The sequence below is a fragment of the Anopheles stephensi genome, chromosome 3 (assembly GCF_013141755.1).
Source record: "Anopheles stephensi strain Indian chromosome 3, UCI_ANSTEP_V1.0, whole genome shotgun sequence".
NCBI classification, from domain to species: domain Eukaryota; kingdom Metazoa; phylum Arthropoda; class Insecta; order Diptera; family Culicidae; genus Anopheles; species Anopheles stephensi.
The window spans coordinates 40,852,696-40,877,110 of NC_050203.1; the positions used below are offsets into that span (position 1 = coordinate 40,852,696).

The window sequence follows — 24,415 nt, forward strand, 5'->3', positions numbered from 1 at the left end:
CGGTGGTTTGAAAGGAAAATCGATTTCACCTCATTCTGGCCCCGAACGTCATACACCGTTCTATACACCGTACCCAGGGTACGATAACTCGTTGGAAAGCAATTCAATTTTACTTTCCAGTCACCGGAGTTTACCCCGGGTTATTCTGTATCCGCCTGCTGTAGTAAGGGGCGACGCAGATTCTACCATCGGATTTCGAACGCCCCGAAGGCTGCTGTCGGGCCTCGGAGGCTCCTGATCATTAAGCGAGTAGGAGCGAGCTGCTTTTGATGATGGAGATTCGTTTTGCGACACCGAGATTGCTCTCTAATGAAATGGAAAATTATGATGGTAGCGTTGCTGCTGTACACTGCGTAAAATCATTTCATTATGGGATTTTTTATTTTTTTCATACCAAGAACAGTAAACTGTTTGCTTATTTTGTTCATAAATATGGCTCCACCCGAAGCGCAGGTCAATACTGCACAGTTTCATTAATGACTTAAATAAGCAATAAAAGGTAGGAATACCCACAAACCATAAAAATGATTCATGACCCAACGGTCGGGCTAGTAATTGAAAACTTTTACCATCCGGTTACTTATCAGTTTTCATTTACAAATCAACGGTCAACGGGGTTTTCGGGACTCGTCGCCTTGCTTTAACCGTAATTTTATGGCACCTCATTTTTCATGTAATCTCCAGCGTAAGTCAGCAGTTAACACTTTATCGCCTCGAGAGGCTTCATGGCTTCCTCGGAACGGAAAGTTCAACTCGGTGTTCCTGCCAACGGGTACCGGCTTATCCGTAGAAATTCCTGGCCCGTTGGAATCTCCTACCGGCTGCAGGCCTTTATTACTCCTCCGTAAGCGCTTTGTTCTTTTGCACGACCCTTCGCGCGGGACGCGAAGAACCATCAGCGCTTTTGGGTAGCTTTATGAGAGTTTATTTTATCTATCCAAAAGCAGCCACAGTCCTGGTTCAACCTCGAAGAGCCGGTTTTGCATCTCCTACATTGGTCTCCCTATTTATCACCGAGCTCGAGTTTCATGGCTCCGTTCAGTCTACGTTTGTCTGTCTCTTTGTTGACCATTTTTTTCAATTAACCTGTAATCGAATTAAAACCCTGTGCGCTCTCTTAAAGTAGAACTGCATTTGTGCGTCTCAGTGAGAAACTTTACAATTTGATCAGCAAAACTCGGGAGCTCTACTTGTTCCACTAATCTGATTTTTTACAAATCAATAATCCATCCGGAACGCACAGTCGCGTTTTAAAAGCATCAACGATGGATTATTTTGATAGAGCTTGATTATGCAAATCGAGCTGGATTCATTATTTTAAAATTGTATTAAAAGTGTGTTCATCATTACTGAGTGGACAAATGGAAAATGTTTACGCCAGCACGGAAACCACTTAAAAGCTTTTGTTCTTAAATTCAATTTTCTATTTGGTATCCTAAATAAACTTAGTGACTTAATATATCGCCTCGTTGTTCCTTTAAAACTGCTTTTTTATCCAACAATTAAATTATCAAAAACATTTTACAACATTCGCCGACAGCCGAAATCTTTAGCCCAACGCTCACACTTCAACATGACTGTCTAACTTAAAACAAAATTGCTGTACAGAATGCTTTCCCCGTTTTTCCTATTTCATCTTCTGCGAAGAAAATGCCTGCGGGCGGGACATCTCTTTGCGTTGTCGGCGAGAATTTAAAGACTCTTATTAATCTCATTGATGTCGGCTGCTGTGGAATCCTTTTTTCCGTTGCGTTTCCACTTGATAATAACGATACAAAAGCATCCGGGGAATGTGAAGTGTTCATGCCAAATATTCGCCCAAACAACAGTGTGCCTCTGCGCCTGACGGTTATCAAAGCGAGAGACTCCACCAAAAAAAAAAAATAACGCCGCCTTTACTAAGAAATGCAATTAATGTGAAATGGGTAGGAATTAAACATATCTTTTTTTTCTCTCTCTCTCTCTCTCTCTCTGCGTTTTTTTCACTTTCAGGTTACCACCAGCCATCCGGAGGCCCCGAGGGGATATCCCGACTGTCCGACAGATCCGGCTAAAGTGGCTGACAAGTTACCCAGTGAATTAAGTGTAGCTCTCACTTCTTGCTTCATTTTACGTCGACCGTTCGTTCTTTCCTTCATTCGCGGCAGTGTTTATTGTGTGTGTGTTTTTTTTTTTACATCTGTTCACTTTGACGAACTCTGATAAGTTAAGAACGGCTAAGGCATTCAATGTCCACCAGCTTAGTTCTTGTTGCCGTACGTATTGTGTGTATTTTAGAAATAAAAAAGTGCGATTTTGGTTTAGTCTAACAATAAAACCACCAACTGCAGAAAAACAGAAAAAGACTATTGAAGCAAAAAAACAAGGACACGATATTCTGACACCTAACCCAGTTCTTACTGCTTGCAGTTATGCTACGAAAGTGACAGCCTGTGTACGTGCAACGATTTTCCCCCGTGTTTGGTAAAGACAGTACACAAAAAGAAACAAAAAATTTAGATAACACCGAAAAAGGCACACAACCGTTGTGTATGAGTCTACTGGGAAACGAAAGATGTTCGGTTCCAAATTGCGATCATGGATGGAAAATCATATTGTGCGACCGAGAAAAAAGGGAAACAAAAATAAATCCGGAAACAACGGGTAAGTCGAAACGGATGTGCTCTATACATTGGAATGGGTGCTGCCAGTCAGTGCTGAGTGTGGCTCTTGCATTGTTTCCCAACAGCATCCCGCTATCATACAGGAAAGGGTTGAAAATGTGATCTCAGGAAATGGAACGAGCTTGATACACAATAACACTAAACCACACCAAAAAAGGCTCAATCCAATATATAATAGAACTTTGATAATATATTGGAAGAGACATTTGAGCTTTTCGGTTGGTTTAAAAGGTAACTACCGTGAAGAACTCAAACTCCTCTGTTAAACTTCAGAGCTTGATTTATTACAGTTTGGGATAAAGTTATAAACTATTGACTGTTTAAGTAATTTTGCTTTATTTTATTTATTTTTTGACTTGAACATTATTTTAAATAACAAGCATAGATACCCTGAGCGAAATAGGAATATTTTAGAAAATTTTACAATATTCTCAAAACTGACCTACCGGCTCGTCGCTTTAATTTAATTCGTCTAGTTTTTTTTAAGAGTTAAATTACTTTTATTGCTCTATTTTAACCGTTTTTGAATCATTGCGTTAAAATTTTTGAGAATTGTATAATTATTTTTTTGTTTGTTCTTGAAGGACGGTATGGCAGTTTTGCTTGCTTTTTATACATTTAAGTCACCAGATTCATGAAAAAGCGTACGACATAAAAATAGATATTCCTTGCAAAAGCAGCTAACTGCTCTATTTTTTACCAATATCTCACTCAGTTTTCATTAAGTTGTTGTCAGTTCCCATTGGAGATGAAGTTTTGAACGAAAGAATCCAATGTGTTCTGCTCATTTGGTAACAATAAGCCGAGAACAGTACAGTAAGTTCTGATGCAAGGTAAATGTTAAAAAATACCATTGTGTAGTTGTCTATTCAAGAAAAAATCGGTCATAATATCTCCCAATCACATGCCAAAGACGTATATTTCTTGAAAAATGTTGGTAATATGCTTGAATAGCTGAGCAATGGTGCGGTATAAGCAAATATTTTGAGAAAATTAGTTAGCCGAAAGAGAAAAGTATTCTTATTTGCATTTTCTTTAAGAGTTGTAGTATGTTCAGTGGCCACAAGACGTTTAAAGTAGTGATGGGAGGATCGACCCGAACCTATCGGGTCGGAAGCATCCGTAAGCGACCCGGACTCGTTCGGATCGTATTCCTAGTTCCAACGAGTAAGAGTCGACCCTTTCAGTCTAATCCATTGGTCGTCCCAAAATCTCTAGAAGTCGACTCGGACTCGTCGCACCCACGGGTCGAACTCGATTCCTATAGGAACGAACTGGACTCCGGGTCTGTGCATCACTTGTGGGTCACTTGTGTACAGCATATTCTGTCAAAAAAGAAATACTTGTAACAGGCTCGGAGTCTCGGTCCGTCCAACTTCACAGGGCTTCACGATTCCATTAGCATGAATATCAACAATGTTGAAAGTACAGGGTATTCAAATGTCATAAATTATCTTTCTCGACCAATTTGAGTCTTTTAAGAACTGCAACTTTGATTCGTAGCAAGGGAAATATCTTGCGATTATTAGCTCTAAAGTGACTAGAGCATGATTTCCACACACGTTCTACGGATCTTTAACCACCATGCAACCTTAAGTCTATCCTTTCTAATCACATTTATGGAACCGGCAAACATTTGGATAACTTTAACAAGTTGTACCATCATATTCGAGAATGCTGAGATATGATCGAGCTGTGTATTCTAGAAAAAATGGCCAAAAAGACTTCTTTAGCAGTATAACCATGAAATGTCTCGGCCTGTCATTTCTAGCTTTCTGTGACTTGATTTTACCCATAGCTGGATAGTTAGTCCTATGTACGGGGAGGCGGGCTGGATGAGATTTGAACCCAAATCCTGTCATGTGAAGACTGGCGTCGCTATCGTCCGGGCACCGTATCGTCCCAAAAATTACTCGTACATTCACTTCTAATATATTGGAAATGTAGTTCAATTTGCTTATTTTTTGTAATGTAGGCATCCGTTGCTCAAAAGTCGCAGCGGTGCCTTTTTTTCGCATCCTTTTTCAAAAATTGTTTGGCTTAAATGTTTTGCAAAAATTCAGCTCAATGATCCAAAAAGGCCTAAAGTAAATTATATTAAAGGGGTTTTCAGTTGATCCATTTTCATGTGCAGGCTTCTTAGATAGAAAGGCAAACAAAGTAAGTTGATATGGAATCGGCTACAGATGACAGGGATATCAAATACCTTTTATTGTGATGTCCTCAGATGATATTGTCATAGTAGCCGTTGATACTGTACACGTCCTTTCAGCGCTCGGGTAAGTGCTCGGGCAATTCCATCTAAGAAGCCTGCGATAAAAATGGATGCTATTGCCTTATCAACTGAAAAACCCTGTGACTTTCCAAATTGATGATAGAAGAATCAGTAAATAAATTTTGAAATTATTTCCCAAAAACATGGTGGTGCTATTCTTATTTCGCGCAGTGTATTGTGTGAAGCTGCCTGAGGGTACATTATTCACAAAAAACTCCATTCTTCCCGTTTTAAAACATTACTCTTGCTTCAATTTTCTTTTCCCTTTTCTCCTGAAAATGATTGTCTTTTTTTGTTTCTTCCGAATCTTCCTCATTTTTCAAATATCCCCTTTCTTTGCGTTTGTTTTTTTTCACCACCGTAGTCATGCATCTTGTGAATTTTTCCCTCCAAGCGCTTAAGGTTTCAATCTAACGAAACATTAAAAAAACCTCCTTTGCAACCGAACTTTCTTTACATCGAAACACTTTCATTGAGTTCGGTGGTTGTACAAAAAAAGCATAGCTCCAAACAATTTCCTTCCCAGCAGCAAAATAAAATCATTTTCTACTTTAGCAGGAGGATGCTTACTTTGCTGTATCGTACCGCGATGCAGACAACAATCGTAGGCCTCAGTCGGCAGCATCAGCATCCAAACGGTTGGCTGGCTGGCTAGTGATTTGACATACAAATAATGAAACCGAAAGCTTATCAGACCAGCCAACTGTGCAAATGGCTGGCAATAGCCTTTTGTCACAGTTGTGCCGTGCCATCATTTGCTATCGATGCACGTACCTGGAACGTGCCCGACTCGCTCAACTTTCACTTGCAGGCCGGTGAAGCTTAGCAGTCACTGCAGTAGCGCAGCATTCACTTTTCGTTGTTGCAATGCAGATTGGGCGCCACAGAAAGGCACCACAGCACTGCTTCGCTTCGTTTCGACCTAACATGATCAAAGTATCTAACGACCATAATCAGCTTTTATGCTATTATGGCTTGATTGGTTCTGCCGTTGTTTAAACTTTTGTTTGAAAATATTTACCAAGCCATGGGTGATAGAGCTGCAACACAGAGGCGAGCGGAACGGTTGCCGGTCCTGGGAACCGAGTATCGGCTAATGTGTTTTTAGGTTTTGATTATTTTTTACAAAAAGAACTTAAAAATGCTCTTGATACGTGATCTATTCGAACAAGTATAGCGGTGCATTTGAAGTACGACGTATGCATCTCTGAAGTTAAATATTTTAAAGTAGGAATATTCAGAAAAAAAAATCAAATATCATCAACAAACATCGTCAAAGTTCTTCATTATGTTGACAGCGACATCGCATCCTGTAGCACATCCTCACCCCAAGATGGTGTTTATTAACATTTCATGTTTGTTTGGCGTTTTTGTTTAAGTGCACGCTCTCAATTTAAGCACACAAAAACTTAAAGCATGTTTAAAACATGAAAAGTTTGCTTGTTCTAACATTTTCTTCCATCCCGACCGGCCAGAACCGGCGACCGTCGCCAGACAGTTTTTCATTACTCAACTTTTCACCATCGGTACGCCTAACATACGGTTGCAGAAGCGAAGCGTTATTATGAATGGATGGCATGGGCAAGCCGACCGTCTAACATTGAACGCGTCATGCTACAAAGATGAAGTACTTTTTCGCTGCCGAGCCTAGGGCCCTTTATTAGACCTTGAAATACCGTCCTCCTCCACCCAAAAGCGTCGTCGAAACAATTGCGGTTTTGTGCGCCAAGCTAGCAAAACATGAGAACATCATTCGAATGCACCACATGATTGCGATGACAATGATGATGTTGATGAAAAACTGGATGAAACTAGAAACACACTATTTTTATCATCCTCATGCAGTATACGGGCCAGAGCATCACCGTGTCTATCGCTTCCCTATCTACACGAGCCACAACATTTGCCAACATCCTCGAAACCATTCGACATTCGCCCACACAGGCAGGAACTTTTGCAACGCAGACAATGTTTACTCGCTAGGCTTCGTGTTCTGCCCTGACCATTCTCCACCGTACCTTTACTCAATCTCCCACCTGAACTTTTCGAGACATCTCTGCACTGGTAATCCATCATTCCACACATACACACACGAATGCTCCTTTTTCTTGCTGGATTTTTCACCACATCACTTCACAAGACATTCGTCGTCTACCGAGCACCATGGAAGCTTACCAAATATTTGCTCCCGTGCTGCAAAACACCAGAATGACGACCGCGAACGAGAGCGTCCTTCAAGCTTCAAAAATAGAAACTGCAGAAAGCACACCTAAACAATCGTTGTCCTTGTTTCCCAACAAATCTTATCCACCATTGTGGTCCCGCACGCCTGCCTCTTTGTGTGTCACTAATTCGATTTGAAGCAACGGTGATGTGTTGATGGAGGACGCATCCGTCACCGTGTAGCGCGGTGTACCCAGGAACCGGCTAGCGGCTTCACTAAATCGAGCAAATAGAAAACCCATTTTAAGCTGACAGATGTCAACCCGCCGACGGTACGGATTTGATTTTACGCCTCAATTAAGTGACAGCTTTCAACACTCGGCAGAGACGCGACCGTACACACACACACAGCGTCGAACGATAAGGAAATGCCGAATCCAAAACCCAAGCACCGGAAGCACATTTTACGAGCCAATAATAAATAAAATCGATTTTCTGATTATTTTGAAAGCAAAACCATGCCACCATCACCGTCGGACGATCCTTGGCGTCTTGGCTGGAGTGTGCGGAACCGGACCGGAATGTGCCGCGAATAGATGATTTAAAATCGCTAAATTCTTTCGGGCCCGTTTTCGTCTCCTTCGAAACAGCGATAAAGTGAAGTTGCGTTGAGGAGAAAGTAGGTTTCAGCACAATTATTTTATGGGACATTTGGCGTGCCCAGAGAGAGAGAGAGAGAGAGAGCGAGAGAGCACGAGTGAGCGAGCGAGATTTGCCAAAAGATTGCATTGGTTCGATAGCACAGCCGAGCGGCAGACCTATTGTACATTGTCTAGACAGATTTGTACATCGGATCCAATCAACCATCCCGCTGACAGTTAGCGCTTCGTTCCGTTGGTTTGGCAATTTGCCATTCTTCTTTTATTTGCCATTGTCACAAGGAGAGTAATTTCTGTCTAATTGACTCTTGAGCTTTATTTATTAGCATCGTTCTGACGGTTTCTGTTTTTATATGATCATCTCACAAAATAGAAATGATCCCAATATGTATTGCTCAAAATCATGATGAAATACCAGATGAACAGTTCACACTACCGAGATCTGCACGGCAAGTTGGATAGGCTTTAGTATATTGCACAATATTTTGTGCAATTTAAATATCATCTGCTACGTATGAGCTATAGTTGCCGCTTTTGACGTATCTACTTTTAGACGAAGCTGGGACTGTACAGAACATTTATAGTCCCAGCACTCACATATGCCTCTGAGACATGGACTCTTTCCAAAACTGACGAAGCCCTCTTAGGCCCTTTGGAGGGGAAGGACAATGGCGGAGCTGACTTAAAGACGAGCTCTACGAGCTGTACGATGATCTCACCACCATGAAATCGGCTGGTCATGTCATGAGAATGACACCATCCGCTAAAGAACTTTTAGTCCGTCCACACAGACAGTGGAGGCGTGGTAGACCCAAACTGAGATGGAGTGATGGCGTTCGATGGGATCATAAGGATGTCTTTTCCACTGTCAATTATTAAGCTGATACACTTGAACATAGTTATTGTAGGTTCTGCAAAAAGTAATGTTAGTGCCTTATAACATTTTTTTACAAGAAATCTGTTTTTGTTTATGAGATTTCTGGTTTCAATTTAAGCAGCATTTCTGGTTTAAATAAGAACACTTTATTTTGGAAAGACAAATAACGTTGCGGTAGTCTTCATAAGTCCGGTGGCGGTCCGGTGGCCAAGGCGACAGAGGCGCCGGTCTTCACACGGCAGGGCCGGGGTTCAAATCCCATCCAGACCGCCTCCCCGTACGAAAGGCTGACTACTTTTCTACGGGTAAAATTAAGTCACAGAAAGCCAGAAATGGCAGGCCGAGACCTTTCGAGGTTGTAGTGCCACAGAAGAAGAAGAAGTCTTCATAAGTATGAGAATGACCAACTAGGGGTTATCATTGACGAAGGTCTTGCACAAAAACAAGAATAATTAGTAGAGGCCCTCATAGTAACTCAGAGTGTCATTTTCCATCGTTTATAAAATGTCGGAAAAATTATAAATGTTCCGGCCATGTCTCATCATCGAAATTTTGGATATTAATTCCAACAAAATTACTCTGTGCTTTTGGAGGTACCATCAGAATGTGGTCTGCTATGAGCTTCTTCAACTAAACGAAGAGATCACGGTAGAAATCTACCAACAATATTTGAGCCGTGAATTTTGAATTAAGCATCGCGACAGCATTCGATTTAATGCAGTAGAAACGTTGAAGTGCTACTTCCTACAAGAATAGTAGTCGTCAAGGTTAGACATTGCTGCTGGGGATTATTATCTGACCTGTTCGATAGAGCCGCATCTGGCTGAGCAGAAATTCTTCAAATACGATGCTGTCAATCTTTTTTCTTGGCCCAACGATCTCTAAGGTCATGCCTACCAGTTTCTGGTCTACTTATCTTCTTCTTTTTTGGCCTTACAACTTCTTAGGTCATGCCTGTCATTTCTGGTTTATTAGACTTACTGGTATCGCATAGTTGGATAGTCCGTCTTCACTATGGAAGATAAAGACCGCCGCCGTTGTCGCATCGACCACTGAACCGTTCCAACGATGCCGTCTATGCATGGATAATGGACAAAGAATCAGTCTTTGCTACAGCCATTCTATCACAAAAAAGCTACAACTAGCGAATAATCTATAGGCCTCATCACTCAACTTTACAGTTGCAAAAAGGTTGCAAAATCAAGATCGTTTATGCTTTTTGCCCATCACTCATATGATGCAAGAAGTATAATGAGCTTGTTTATTAAATTAAACCCTGCATTAACTCAGCTTCATATCAAAATACCTAGCTATATGTACATTCACACCATGGCTGCAACGAAAAACGCGTGAACATTACACGTCTATTCTAATTATAGCATTCTACCATCCGCTACAAGCATATCCAGCATCCAGAACCACACATGTCATTTGCTGGCATTTGCCAAACCCCACACCTTCACGTCTGACACCAGTCAAAAAGCTAACGTAGCGAACCTTTATCAAAAATGACAGCGTTCCAACGGGGTGCACCTTTCCTGCGTACGCTCCCATTCATCGTGCATGAGCGGTGCGATTCGCGGACTACAGCAAACTCCGTGTGTAAATGAAATCCGATTACAATTTCTGTACCGTCACGTCGCATTTCAACTCGCCGTTGACATCTGCATCTGCACCACTTAAACCGCGCTGGGTTGGAAATTGGATGAGCAGCAAATGAATTTCACGTTGGATACAATTTAATTTCATGCAGCGATAGCTTATGCTTACGCGGTATGGATGTGCCGAGCGTGCTGATGCTCACGCGTCTAACTCCTTCTCAGTGATCGAATTGGAAATGTTGCTGCGTTCTATCACGTTTTGAAGCCGATCTGCCAGTACAATTAAATATACTGAGCACGGTAAACGTTTATCAGCGCATTTCAACCTAATTACTAACTCTCATCAGGTTCAAATGTTTAATGATGTGTTCTACAACCGTGCATACTTGTTTTCCATACTAGTTAATTTGATCGTTATACAACAAGCTTCAAAACACAGGTGAAACATTTCATTGGTGTTCTTTAAATGCACACGCTAACACCGCGATAGACGGTTCTGTCTTTGTTCAGTCTGTCAGAACACGCTCTGGCTCTCTTCTACTGGATGGGGGATGCTTTGCTCCCATTCTCCTGTAACACAAATGATAACATTTATGGGCGAGTCTTGCCGCTCCTTAACACATGTGTATCTTGCCAACCTAGTCACTGCTCGCCCTCCCACCCTTAGCACACGTGTCTCGTCTCGGTTAATGGTTCCGGCTAAAAAGCTACGCTCTGGATCATCCCAACGTTGTTCTGTCCCTTTTTGCTTCCCATTATTGCTAACTCCCAATTGGCAGCGAACTCGTAAGCTGCCCGGATTTAATTCGTTTCATTTGTAATTCTACGGAGGTTTCATTTTCCATTTCGGGACCCCACTCAAAATCACCAATGATTTTCATTTGCAGTTGTACATAGAAATACAGTGACCGGCACAATAAAGTGCTCATTTCATAGTTTATTCTATGTCTTTAAATTGTATTGGTAAATTATGAATCAAGCACATTGAAATATTTTTATTACTTATTTTCAAAACTTTAAGTTTTATTAGCTGCAAACCTTTTCCAATTTCTAATTTCTAATACAAGCTGATTCCTGCATCAGCATCCTGTGCGAGCATCTGAAATTATGAATGATCAAGGCGGGTTTGAAGGAAAAAATCATATTCCAACACAATAACGACCCGAAGCATACAGCTATAGTTTTCTATCGCTCTGTTTGAAAAACAAGCCGGTAGAATGGCCGATCACAACGATCACATCTCAACTCAATCGAGAATCGCTCGATGCAAGGATAAACAAACCAAGACTCGATGCAAGGTGTAACAAATAAAGACAATTTTTTTATATCCCTGGGCCAGTCTGAAAATTTTGATAGACAGCATGCCAAAGCGGTTGCAATAAATCGTAAAGCGCAAAGGAGGACCCATAAATTGTTGGTTAATTATTAATGTTTATATTGAACCTAACCGAACTTATTTTTACAACAAAAAAATCTTTTATTTTTTGTTTGGTGTTAGTGTTGTATGTTACAGAGCACATAAAGATTATGATATAAAACATATTTTAGTGTATTAGATTTATTTCATTTTAGAAAATTATTTTAATGAAAAAATATGTTTTAAGGCACTTTATTTTGCCGGTCACTGTACATGGTTAGTTGTTTCAGTTCCAGGGGTTGTTTGCCACTCTTTTTTGCAGGTGTTATGTACATGCTTAAACTATTCCGTTCATGTTTTAGTCTACATAATTTCATTCAGGCTAACAATGAGAACAAGAGAAACAGTAACTCTTGATACGTACAAGAATTTGATAAATGAAAAATGTGTTGATTCAAGCAGCACATTCACCACATTGTTGTATCCCACACAAATAAGAGAATGATAATTATGATTTTTATTCGCTCTTACACAACAAGCCGTAATTGCAACAAATACATTGCAGTGAAAGTAATTTCCTCAACAAGCTCTTCCCATCGTTACCTAACTATGGTTCAACAGTTTCCGTTTCGTTTTTCGCGTTAATTCCACAAACTGTGTTAGAGAGCGAGCGAGCTGCTTCAAGGTTTTATTTTTCCACTGGGAAATGTGCTTATAAAAATTTATCGACCAGCCATGGGCACGGGGTTCGAAATGCTTTCCCTTCGGTAGAATAACTAAACACTAGAGAGAGAGAGAGAACAGGCCTCGACCAAACAGATAAACCGCAACAGAAACTAATACCATCGAAAAAAGGGGAGCGTGTAGTGTGAGTGCTTTCCGTTGCTTCACTAAAGATGCAGTCAAAAAAGTTGGCCCATTCGTGCGGGTTCCTGCTTGTTTTAATCTAGTTCGTCCTACTTGCACATGTGGCTAGCTTGCGTTGCTATCTGTTCCATCTCTGCCAGCCACATCTAATGGGCCACGTTTTGGGAAATAGAGAAAAAGAAGAGGGCTCATGAGTGGAAGCAATACATTTAACGACGCTTGTTATCTTTTCGGGAACTTTACGTCGCGTCGGGCAGAGTAGATAGAACAGAATAAGCAGCCCAACAAGCCTTCCGAGTGACGTATTTTATCGTTGGATTAAAGTTAGCAGAGGACATCCTCAAATTCTAAGCACAACGATCATTGCGGAAAACATTCGGTGGTATTGAATTTTGGATTAGCGAAAAACCATCTTTATTTAACGGTTTCCTGTTACGTCTTTGTTGGGAAGAATTTCGTCTGTTTTTACAAAAAATAACGTCTTCGTCTCACAAACCAACCCTAAACTATTGCTGACAAAACTATCGTTATCGTGTAGATCCCGGCTGCAGCTAAACAGTTCTCACAAAACTCAGAAACCTTGCTCTTTTTCCCAACAACATTCCAACCGAGGGAAACTAACTCACCCTCTTCATCCCTCAAAGTTCATCACACGAGTTTTTCTCCGGAAAGGAAAAATCACACGTACTCGCCCGCATGACACGTACTTGCTTACCAACGGACCGGAAAAGTGTCGGAAACTTCCACCTCGCGGAACCGATCCCGCCCGACAAGCGACCGCATTTCGTCATGCACCTGATTTACGATAAGTTTTTCACTTTTGCAACCAATTGAATTAGCGAACGCGGTATGTCCTGCAACATAGGTAGAAGATTTCAGTTAATCCCAGCTGTGGGGACCGTTTAGCCAACGCAAGTAAGCACTCGGTTTTTCTCTGGTGATTCGATGTGCTTTTGCTAAATTCAATCTTCAAAGTTGTATGGTTTTTTCCCCACTCATACTAGCAACGCTTGCAACAATAGTCGCAAATAAGAGCCCTATCTACCGCGTTCTGTGGTCCAGCGGCTCGGTGCGTTGAATAATTAATTTCTTTGCATTTATTTGCTCGGGCTGAAAAATTACCCCAGTACAAGTAATTTATATCACTACATTTCAATTAATCTCGTGAGCTTTTTCGCCACGCCCGCGGTGGCAATACATGACCTTTGTGATGCAAGCGGAATGTAAACATTAAGTGGATACTATAACTCTTCCTGCTCCGAATGATCCTTCCAAATAATGGATCTGTTTTAACTCTTGCTATCTTTGTGCCTCTTTCTCTTCTTTCCAGCAACAACTTCGGTGTCCTGACGACCCAAAATGGCTACAAGAGCGGCTCGTTTGCTACAGATTCCAACATCGGCAGCCCTGCTAGACGCAGCGAAGTTTCACCGATTCAAAGTCATGTAAGATTAATCTGCACAACTGTAATTAAATGCTTTTCATTGCAACAACCGAAAAGGTTACTTAATGACATCAACACTACACAGTGCCCATGGAACCTTACTATAGCAAATAATCCTATAAAGCTTAAATTATATTGCATTCTCTTTCTTCAATGTCATATCCGTTGGCGGTGGCAAATCCAGAACCAGCAGGACCGGGGTTCAAATCCCATCCAGACCGCTTCCCCGTACGCAGGGCTGACTACTTTCTTCTTCCCTTTCCTTGGCTCTACAACCTCGAGAGGTCTCGGCCTGCCATTTCTGGCTTTCTGAGACTTAATTTTCCCCGTAGTAAACTAGTCAGCCTTACGTACGGCGAGGCGGTGCGGATGGGATTTGAACCCATGACCTGCCTCGTGTGAAGAACGGCGCAGCTGTCGCCTCGGCCACCGGACCGCCCCAATTAATGGTTTTAATGATTTTTGATACGATAGTCCTCTGGCCTGTCGACCCATTTATCAATTCATCATTGTGTCATGTCAACTACGTAGAGTAAAACTACATGCTACGGTCTTGGTCTACATTTAAAAGTCTTCGACAACCTTCACGGTCTAGCGCCGTCGTCTGCCTAATCTATTATCTCGGCCGTTTTGAAAAAACGCCTCTACGCCATCCCTCCATGTCAGTTTAGGCGTACCACACTTCCTCGGGTCAAGTGGATGGCCTAAAAAGACTTTACGGCTGGGTCGCTTGATGACATTCTCTTGACAATTGGGGGACAAAAATCCTTCTGAACATCAAATGAGGATTCTTAACTTCTAGCCATATTGAATAGAGCTTTTACATAAGACTCTCCTTTCTGTATTATTATTAATATTGAGCCACATCTTTTGACCACCACGGGCAGATTCCAGTATAAGAAAACTAGACAGATGCTTAGAGTCCGGATCTTGCATGGTTCATATCAACGTAGTCAGAATTTCCTATAAGCGGGTTGTGAGGACTTGAGGTTCTCATCCATTTAGAAGGCTCAGAAACCTATAAGGGGGCTTTGAACTCCTAGAAAGAGCATCATAAGCACATTCTCCAAGATCATCTGCAGTGGACTGAATGACTAACTCTGGAGCAGTTATTGGATTTCATGTGAGAGAGGTTGAGGATCCAACATTCATTCTACTTAGGGCCTCCCAGGAGTCATATCCACCACTGCTTATCACTTTCGTGAAAAATATATGAGATGGCCAACTCGTAATTGGATAGCAACAAATTGTTTTATTTTTAGAGTTCCATAATACAGCGGCTTAAATCATAACGCTTAAAATACGCTCAACGCGAATTCTCCCAATTTTGGAAAAAGACCATTCATTTCACAGAATTGCATCGGTTATTCGCCAAACAGACAGTGTTGCACAATAATCCAGATAAAATTGGTTTTATCCAACGCGTTCAGCAACAAAGAACAGTCTCATTAAATTCCAATAAATGAATCAAATCTTGGCACAGTTTTCATACATGCACCCTGCCAATCAGTTTTCGTGACATCCTCTATCGTGGCCATGTCTCTAACAATTGTCCTTTCCCGTTGACAGACAACCAGTCGCCGCGGCTGGCACTCGCCGAACCAGGATAATGTCCCGATTTCGCCGAAATCTGATCACTACCCCATACAACACCGCATTCACAACAGACAAGCGCCCGATGGAGGCGCCCAGTGCTGGACGAGCGCGTACGGCACCGTGAACGGCCAATCTGGAGCAGCATCATTTCACTACCCTCAACAGCAGCAGCAGCAGCAGCAATTCAATCCCGGCGTATCATCGCCAAAAAGCATCTCTCGCAACGGCTCATCTTACACACTTGAGCCGGGTCCGACGAACGTCTACTACTCGAAAAGCGTAGACTCGTACGCGGCAGACACTGCGCTTCCCTACACAATGCCCGAGTTTGACTTCCACGCCGGCAATACCGGCCCATCGAGAGGCATTATGACCGGTAACGGATCCGTTTCTACCGGACATAATGGTCACCTGATGTCACACACGGCGACCGTCACGCGCGGCACCTACTCGACGGCCACCAGTTCGAGCAATGAACTGCTCGAGGAGCTGCACTCGTTCGAAGGTGCCCGAATCAAGCGTCTACATCCGGCCGCGACACGCATCAGCTCGTCCTCCTCTTCCTCCGTCAACTCGACGCACTACAACGTCAACAATAACCACAACCACAACAACAATAATCATCTGGCCAGCGGAACGCTACCCTCCTCGCAGTATGGCAGCTCCAATGGACACCATCAGCAGGCACTAGCAACCAGAAGCTCCACCCAAGCGGCGACGTCGACCGGGTGCAGTGAGAATAAGTATGGCAAACTTATGCAGCAACCGAATCAACCCTCCAAACAGTACGGTCCTTACTACGAGCAGCAGCAGCAGCAACAACAACCGCACAATGGCAACAACAACAACAACTTGCTGTATTGCTCCAACAGTAAGGCTACCAATTCCGCCACTAATGGTGATGGTGGCACTGGCAGCAGAAATGCGTCCCCACTTCCTGCCCGAGGCTCGTCGGCCTGTACGTCACCTGTTCTGCGCTCGGGCGCACCCAGCGCCAAAAGTAATCGTGTTATCAATGGCAATAATAATAACAATAACAATAGCATCCACCTCGACGCGTCGGCATCCGGTACTGGTAAAACAGTTGCCGGCAGCGGAAGCTCATTGACGGCCAGCTTTACCAGCAAGTTCCACAAACTGACGGGAAACCGCTCGGCGAACGGTTCGAACGCATCCGACGGTGCTAGCAACAGTAAATTGAATCATGTTAATAACAACAATGCGCCCAACGGGGCAACCAGCAACTCGGCCAACATACATCCCTACCATCAGCACCATCCCCAGCATCATCATCAGTACCAGATCAATAACGTCACGACACATCTGCATCCACCGGCACAACCACTTCCGTCGGGCAAGCAGCCACCGTCGTCATCGTCATCGTCGTCCTCGCCACCGCCCGGGTCGCAAGCTGGCCCAGCCGGAACTACACCTTCGCCGGGCGTACACCATCTGCATCATCCATCGGCGCACGGCCACCATCACCATCATCCGCACGGACCGATGGGTCATACGCTTTCATCGCCGGAAAGTGCTTACTCGACCGGATACTCGACCGACGGCACGTCACCGGGTAAGTGTGTCACGGAACAACTTTTCCTCTCCATTACCTTTTTTCTAACTCGTTTTGCGCTTGTTCACGCGACGACTACGGCCTTTTGTTTGCTCGAGCGCTTTATCGACACATGGCGGTTTATCGTTCAATAAGTCATAATTTCAGATGCAAGATGAGCCGCAGCCAACCACTGAGGCGGTAGCACACTTTCAGCGGTTATCTAAAGCATGATGAATTTATTCTTCCCCACGATGCCACTCTTAGTGTCCGCTAGTAAAAGATACTTCCGAACCGGACCGACTAGCATTCGGGGGAGATAAAAATTTATCTACTTCTAATCAACGTTCTAATAAATACGTCCCAAAATGTGTCGTAAACTATTTTGCTCTCGATAGCACGATCGTGTCCGAGCAACTGTTTCTATTTCCCAGGCCTCTCACGTCGTCGGCGTCCTAACGAAACGATTCGGCCGCCCGGGAATTCTCTTGGTGGAATCGCTGTGCTTCCTTTTATGGCGGTCCATTATTTTTTTATGGTCCTGGAGTTGCTTCAATCAGCACGAGCATGATCGATGGCAAGGAAGTCCGTTTCGCGTGTTCTTAATTTGAATTGGCCGTTGTAAAAAAAATATGGTCGTTAAGAATGTGCCTCGTTTACGATTTTCCTTTGTAATCCTGTTTAACTATCAGCGTGTAAGCGTTGATCACGCTCGGTCGGTAGTTATTGAAGTAAATTTCATTACGAAAAACTATTGACAGCTTGTGCAAACAATTAACTATTTATTGGTCGTCGGGAGTCGTTTTTAGGGAGCAGTAAAACTCGTATTGCTGTTGTTAAATTTAATAACAGTTAAATGGCGAAAAAGTGTTGCTCATGGTACCAAAGCTTTGGCGGCGTAATCAACGTATACAAATTACAGTACAACTGGTTGACTGCTTTTATATGTAGCTTTTCATCAGATCGTTCATAAATACCCAATCAACTTCAATTATCTACCAACGATAATACTCTCTTCGAAGGCAATTAATTTGCATCGGAATATGAGTACCACTATGCCAATTCACCATTTCTTTGTATAATTCAGGCAAAAGTAGGTTAAGTCAAGTAAAAATGTCTTAATTTATAAGTACAAAATATGGTAATATAGAGGGATTCGTTCTATATAATCTTCTTCTTCTTTCTTGGCCCGCTTCTATGGAGCACGTCTGAAAGACAAGACCTGGAATATACTTACGTTTCCGGGAAACACGGTCCAACGACTGCACTCCTCCAACCCGACTGCATCCGATCTCCCTCAGGTCTGACTCCACTTGATGCAGCCAACGAGCTCGCAGTGCTCCTCTACGCCTCTTGCCGAACGGGTCACTGACGATCACCTTCCTGGTAGGGCATGAGTCCAGCATCCTCATCCTGTGCCCTGACCAGTGCATACTTCCGACTTTGGCAACCGTCAGGATGCCTGCATCGCTTAACAGTTCAACTAGTTTGAGGTTCATTCTCATCTCCACACGTCCTACTCGCACTTAGCGCCAAAGAAAGGTTGTATCATTCGCTGCTAGAAAATGGCGAGTGCATTGGAGTTCTCCTCCAGCATAGTCAAGGACTCGTGCCCGTACAAGACTACCGGCCGTATCAGAGTGCGATGTACGATGCATTTCATGCGTTATTGCAGTCTTCTGGATCTCAGGGGTCTGTGAGGCCCGTAGTAGACACGATTCCCCTCATCAATGCACCTTCGGATTTTGCTTCTTACGTTGTTATTCAAAGTTATGATCGTACCAAGGTTGCAGAACTTCTCTACCTCCTCGAGATCGTCGCCATCAACAATATACTCTACTTCCGATCAGAGCCTTCCGGCAACCATGTACCTTGTCTTCGTCGCATTGATCTTCAATCCAATCCTATCAGCCTTGCGATTCAGTCGGGTGTACGCCTCACACACCAACGCAGATGTCCGCAAAGCTAAGGAATTTCTCGGTCTTCGAATCCCGATTCGAATCCCCACGATTCCGAAAGCATGTTCGACACTCTCACTTGCATAGTACACCGTCCATAGTAGCCTTAACCAGCTCGGTCCAACGTTTCATAGCTCGGTCCAATCTATGGTTTCGCAGGCTGTCTTGAACTTGCAGTCGATGAACAGGTGGTGCGTGGGGATCTGATACTCTCGGCACTTCTGGAGGATCTGTCGTAGAGTGAAGATTTGGACGGTCGTGTATTTTCCTCCAACAAAACCCGCTTGATAGCGTCCAATAATATCTGCAGCAAGGGACGGAAGTCTGCAGAAGAGTATCCTGGACATGGTCTTGTAGGCAGAATTCAAGACTGGGATCAATATTTCCTTTATGAAATTCAAAATCATTTAAGAGCATTAGAAAAGAAACGCTATCGTTGACGGGTTTTCACACGGCAGGATCATGTATTGAACCCCAAATGTCCCAGTGAACGTTCACCCAAAAGCTGGAACAAATATACGACTAATGTCAAGTAAAACATTCTAAAAATTGCTGACCAAGAACTTTGTGTGGTGTTAGTGCCGAAGAAAGAGAGAAAATCAAACCGCATTTAATGGAGTTTACACGAGTTCCATTCGTCTAACCAATGGTTCAAACCTTAAACCACGATTACTTTGGAGGAGGTCCAATGATTTCAACCCTCTATTTTCCACCTTCTGATATCCCATAACAGATTTGAATACAGAATAGTCCTTCGCATGAGTATGAGACTCCAGACGATCCAAAGCAGTAGAATCCAGAACAAACTTGTTGGCAAGCCATGCTTTACTGATTGCGCTATTTGAATCAGATCAGTCCCGGACAAATCATTGCTACAACAATTGGATCACCTCAAAATCCATGGGGAACTCAGCAATTATGGAGCGTTCACGAAAACCGTAAGAACAAAACAACTTGTAATACACCGGACGAAGTGTAAAAAAGGCGACCCACGAAAAACGAACTCGCAGCCCCCGAACATGCTTGATTTGCATATGGTAATTTGTTCGCTATTTGTTGGATTATTATCCTTTTCGCCACGGTATTACCACACTGCTAATACTTGCCATCAATCCTCGAAATTATTCCCGTCGTTAGAGACTGTCCGAGTCCTGCTGTTTTCCACCATTTCAATCTGTTTCATCGTCAATGACTCAGGCCTCAGGTCCGAGCCGGGAAGGGAGAATACATCTCGATAAAAACCAAGAAACCCCAATTGTCGACCAACGTACCTCGTGTATCGCTAATACTATCCTCAACCTACTTCCTTGTTAGAAGTTTCCTAAAGTTGTACCGTCCTTCGGTTGATCTATGCCCGAGGCAAAGGGTGCTATTTTCCATCATCACTCATCTCGCATTTGCCCAACGATCCCAACCAGCAGCTTCCTCTGCAAACATTCGAGTGAGTCCTTGCCATGGCGCGTATTTCACCACGATTGCTGTACATAGCAGTGGCACGAATGGCACAGAAACCGCTTTTATGCTAATGCGATTTACTACAATACCTTTAATGTTGGCAACATTCTCGCATGCAGACGGTTGCCGAGCGAAATGGGCACCCCAAAGCAAGACACAACTACCAGGTCCACGTTGGTTCGCCATTACACTTGGCTTCCTTCTTGCAGTCGTAGCCGTTCCTTTTACGTGGAACCTTCTTTATCTTCCCTTTCTTTTTGCCAAAAATAAACCTCATTGCTGATGGTCAAATTTGGGTTGAGCCCTGCCCGTACAGTCCTGCAGTAAACCAAACACGGCCCACTGTCCCGAGGGCATTCGTTTGCTTCCATAACAATCAAGAAGTATAATCTTCGTGCTCTCTGGAATCTGGTAGATCAACACCTTCGTGCACGGCGACATGGGTACATTATCATCAACAGTTGTGCCAGCTCGTGAACTAGCCAACTTTACTGCCCAACTATCCTCAGGGACGGATTTGCAGAGCCGGCTCGCGTTGGAGAAATAATACAACAATCGACAGAACAAAAAACAACTTCTCCACGGATTCGCAGGCAATCCACCAAAATCTTACTCAATTCCATCCGAGACACGCACCGGACGGTGATATTGGCGGCTCGGTGGCCGAACGATCAATCAAAATTCAACAAACACGCCAGTGCTGTGTCATGCGCGTCACACGCACGATTTCCTCCCGATGGCCCAATTGTCCTCTGCACGTCTCTTCCGCTTCTCAGCGTGCCTTGGTCGCCTGGTCATCCTTCATAATGACACGCTTTCGTTCGCGTCTTGCCCATTACACGTTTAATTGAATTCTCCGAATCGAGTCATTAAATGTAACAGCCAAGTCATGTATACGGCGGGGGTCGGGGTGGTTGAGGGAGTATAAAATTGGCCGAGACCTAGACTACAATCAAACGCCTGATTATCGCTTCAGTTTCACGTTTTAATATTTCACGCAACTCCACAACGTGGAAAACTTTATTATTGCACCCGGGAGCAACGCCACCATACGGTGGAAATGGTAGTCAAATAATCTCGTTTTTTTCTCGCTGGGTGACATGTCCCGATTATCGCTTGACGTGCAGCAGTTCCCTACTTTGCTGATTCATTATTTGGCGTCATTGTCTACGCAATCGTTCGCCACAGATTGGAGTTTTCCTAACCTGACTGGGCCTGAGTGACTGGGTACGTTCGTTATCAGCCACACTCACAGAAACACAGGCGAGAAGGAGTAACTTTTTCGGTAGAAAACATTCTGTCTGGATGCTCCTGCCTCGAGAAGCGTTCCATTACGTAGCAATTAAATGCGGGCTTTATTGATTTGCCTGGGTCTGGATATCATCCTCGCTCTGTGTTTTGGACGAGGAAAGGCCCTCAAATTCTTCGACGGTTGTGTTGGAATATGTTGATCTTGATTGCGCCAAACGAATCTGGGATAGTCAATTCATGAAATTTAATTTCTCCCCAACCGCCCCAACGTTAAGCCATTACGCTTTTGGACATGGCCACTGCAGGTTTTTGTTGGCGCAGTAGCAAATGAGGGTTGAGGCCGTAAAGTTATCAAAGTACAATCAAACATTTACTTATCGATCGTGCCACATTGATTTCTAGCCATTTTTCAATTATATTCAATTAAGTAGTTGGTTCAGCTCAACTTAGATGACTAAGTATGAGATTAGAAAACTTTGGATGTTTGAAAACGAGCGACGGTGTTGTTTGCCTTACTCTAGTATCTAGTATCAGTAGACCAAAACATGAGTCCGCTGCTTGTGAGGGTTCGGCTCGCTCCTAACTTGGTTCGAGATTCGTCACTCCTTTTTTGCTGATCCCAGAGCAGGCGCATCCTTCTTCTTTATCCATCTTATCTTATCTTCCTATTTTGACATTTTACTGACAGTTCGTTGGGAACCTTACAAACGTTTCCAACATTAAGGGACTTAAAGAACAATTATTGAGGCCACAAAGTCATTCATTGATGGTAGTGATGGGAATAACCACTCACCAGCGTGAATTACATCAGAGTGAATGAATTAGAATAGTGAGTTAAATCTTTTACTCGTTCAATGATTTAACTCTTCGTGCTGGCTAACTTCTCACTCACATCGATTTAACTCACTAACTTACGTTTTTACTCACTCTCTACGTTTTTTACTCACTCGCAAAATGTTGCTCCCGCACTACATTCAACAAACTCACTATATTTTACTCACTAATGTTATAAGTACCGCATTGTCAAATTAAATCACGATAATACGATTATTTTAGTAAAGACAATTTGTTTTTGCCATATAAATAATGTAATGCGATAATAGACTCACAAACGAGTTGAAACGAAGTGAGTGAGTTAAAGGGTAATGAATGAGTGAGTGGCCAGTCGGCACGGAAATCACAAATGAGTAATTTGACTCACGAGTGAGTTGAAACACAATCAGTGAGTGATAAGTCGGCTCGGAGAGATAAATCATAAGTGATTCGAGATAACTCTTTGTGATTATTTGAGTCGTCTAGCTCATTGCTAAGCTTTTGATCATTCACTCATTCTGACTCAGTTTGCGGAATACTATTTGAAACAGACTTCCTAAAATTCTCTTTATTCAACCAAGAAAGAAAATGTATCCTTCCACGAACATTAACAACTTACCCATTCGCATAAATGTTTCTCGCTTCAGTACATCGAACTGTGGTTTAATTTAACTACCAATGTACCTGAATAGAGATGCTTGCGACACGGTGGAAGGCTATTAGGAAAATTTTTACCTATTACCTATTTTCAATCCCCTTTCCACTCACACACACACACAAAACCATACGACCCTCCCACAGGGTCGCCACATTCATTTCAATCTTATGCTTATTGCTTATTGCCGCCAAAAGTCTACAATCACTTCATTCTTCCTTGTCGATGATGCTGTCGAGTGCCCGTTTGCATACACATGGCCATGACATTAGGGCTTATTGGAAAGCATCCAAAAAAAAAGAGCATGGCACCATACACCACCGGAGTTCACATTCCGGCTCTGGAACTGTTGCCAAAGCTTTATGATACTTGAAGTTCCGCTTCGTCTTTCGGCTACGGCAAACCAACCGAAACAAAACACACTTCAAGGAACGTTTGGCTTCCGGGGCTGGATGTGCCGGTGTGAGCAACATACGGAAATTCCTTCTCCACTTCCGCTTTGCTTTTCCCCCAGCCGTCCGTCGTTGCAGGTGGAAAGCGAAATGCCTTTACCTTTTCAAATGTAATAAAAATAATAATAACTTGTCAGAACGTAAAGGATCCCAGTCTCCAGAACCATTTCACCCGCTGCCGTCTTCGCACACGAGTCCAAGTTCCCTGTCCTCGTGCTCACCCAATTTTGTGGAATGTATTTCGGGAACGAGAAACTTTGTCTGTGGTATGGGCAACAACAACAACAAAAAACAACGCACAAAACCGACCTGAGAGCAGAGTCATTTGGGGGGGAGGTCTGCGACATTCATTCGTACATTTTGGTACTTTTCTCCCATACCGCCCCGACGAAAATGGCACCCCTTTGACTGCATTGAAAGACATAAAGAAAAATCACAGCTAACTTATCAACATTTGTATGCTAATAAACTGTTTACCAGGAACCCTTCTTTCACTCCAGTGTTGCCCAGCTGGTGAGGCTTGGCGAGATTCGGTGAATAACCAACGTCGGCCGACCGGCCTGGTAAAAGCGTTCGCATACTGCTGGCTATAAACATGGCAGCAGGATGTTACCACCATGCTAGTTATAGACGAAAAGCTTTGACCCTAGCCAATGGCAAGTGGTAGCGTACTGGCACCGCTCAACCCATTCCCTGAGCCGAACCTTGCTATGACGTGTCGCTAGTGAAGTTAAGCTTCAGTGCAAACTGTAACCACCGTTTCCAAGAGCTAGAAAA

The 24,415-nt window shown here is 43.2% G+C and overlaps 1 protein-coding gene across 8 annotated transcripts in view; it reads left to right on the forward strand.

Annotated features, from left to right (window-relative positions):
• Positions 1-24,415, forward strand: part of LOC118512227 — a 96,852-nt gene that overhangs the window by 62,107 nt on the left and 10,330 nt on the right. For 3 of the 8 annotated variants that reach the window (XM_036056350.1, XM_036056343.1, XM_036056349.1), the window contains 2 exons: positions 13,793-13,907; positions 15,476-17,075. In XM_036056350.1, the coding sequence (XP_035912243.1) occupies positions 13,793-13,907; positions 15,476-17,075 (1,715 nt within the window). Of the gene's footprint in view, positions 1-1,992; positions 2,644-13,792; positions 13,908-15,475; positions 17,076-24,415 lie in introns of all 8 variants that reach the window. The other 5 variants (XM_036056345.1, XM_036056346.1, XM_036056347.1 and 2 more) reach the window with 3 other exon arrangements.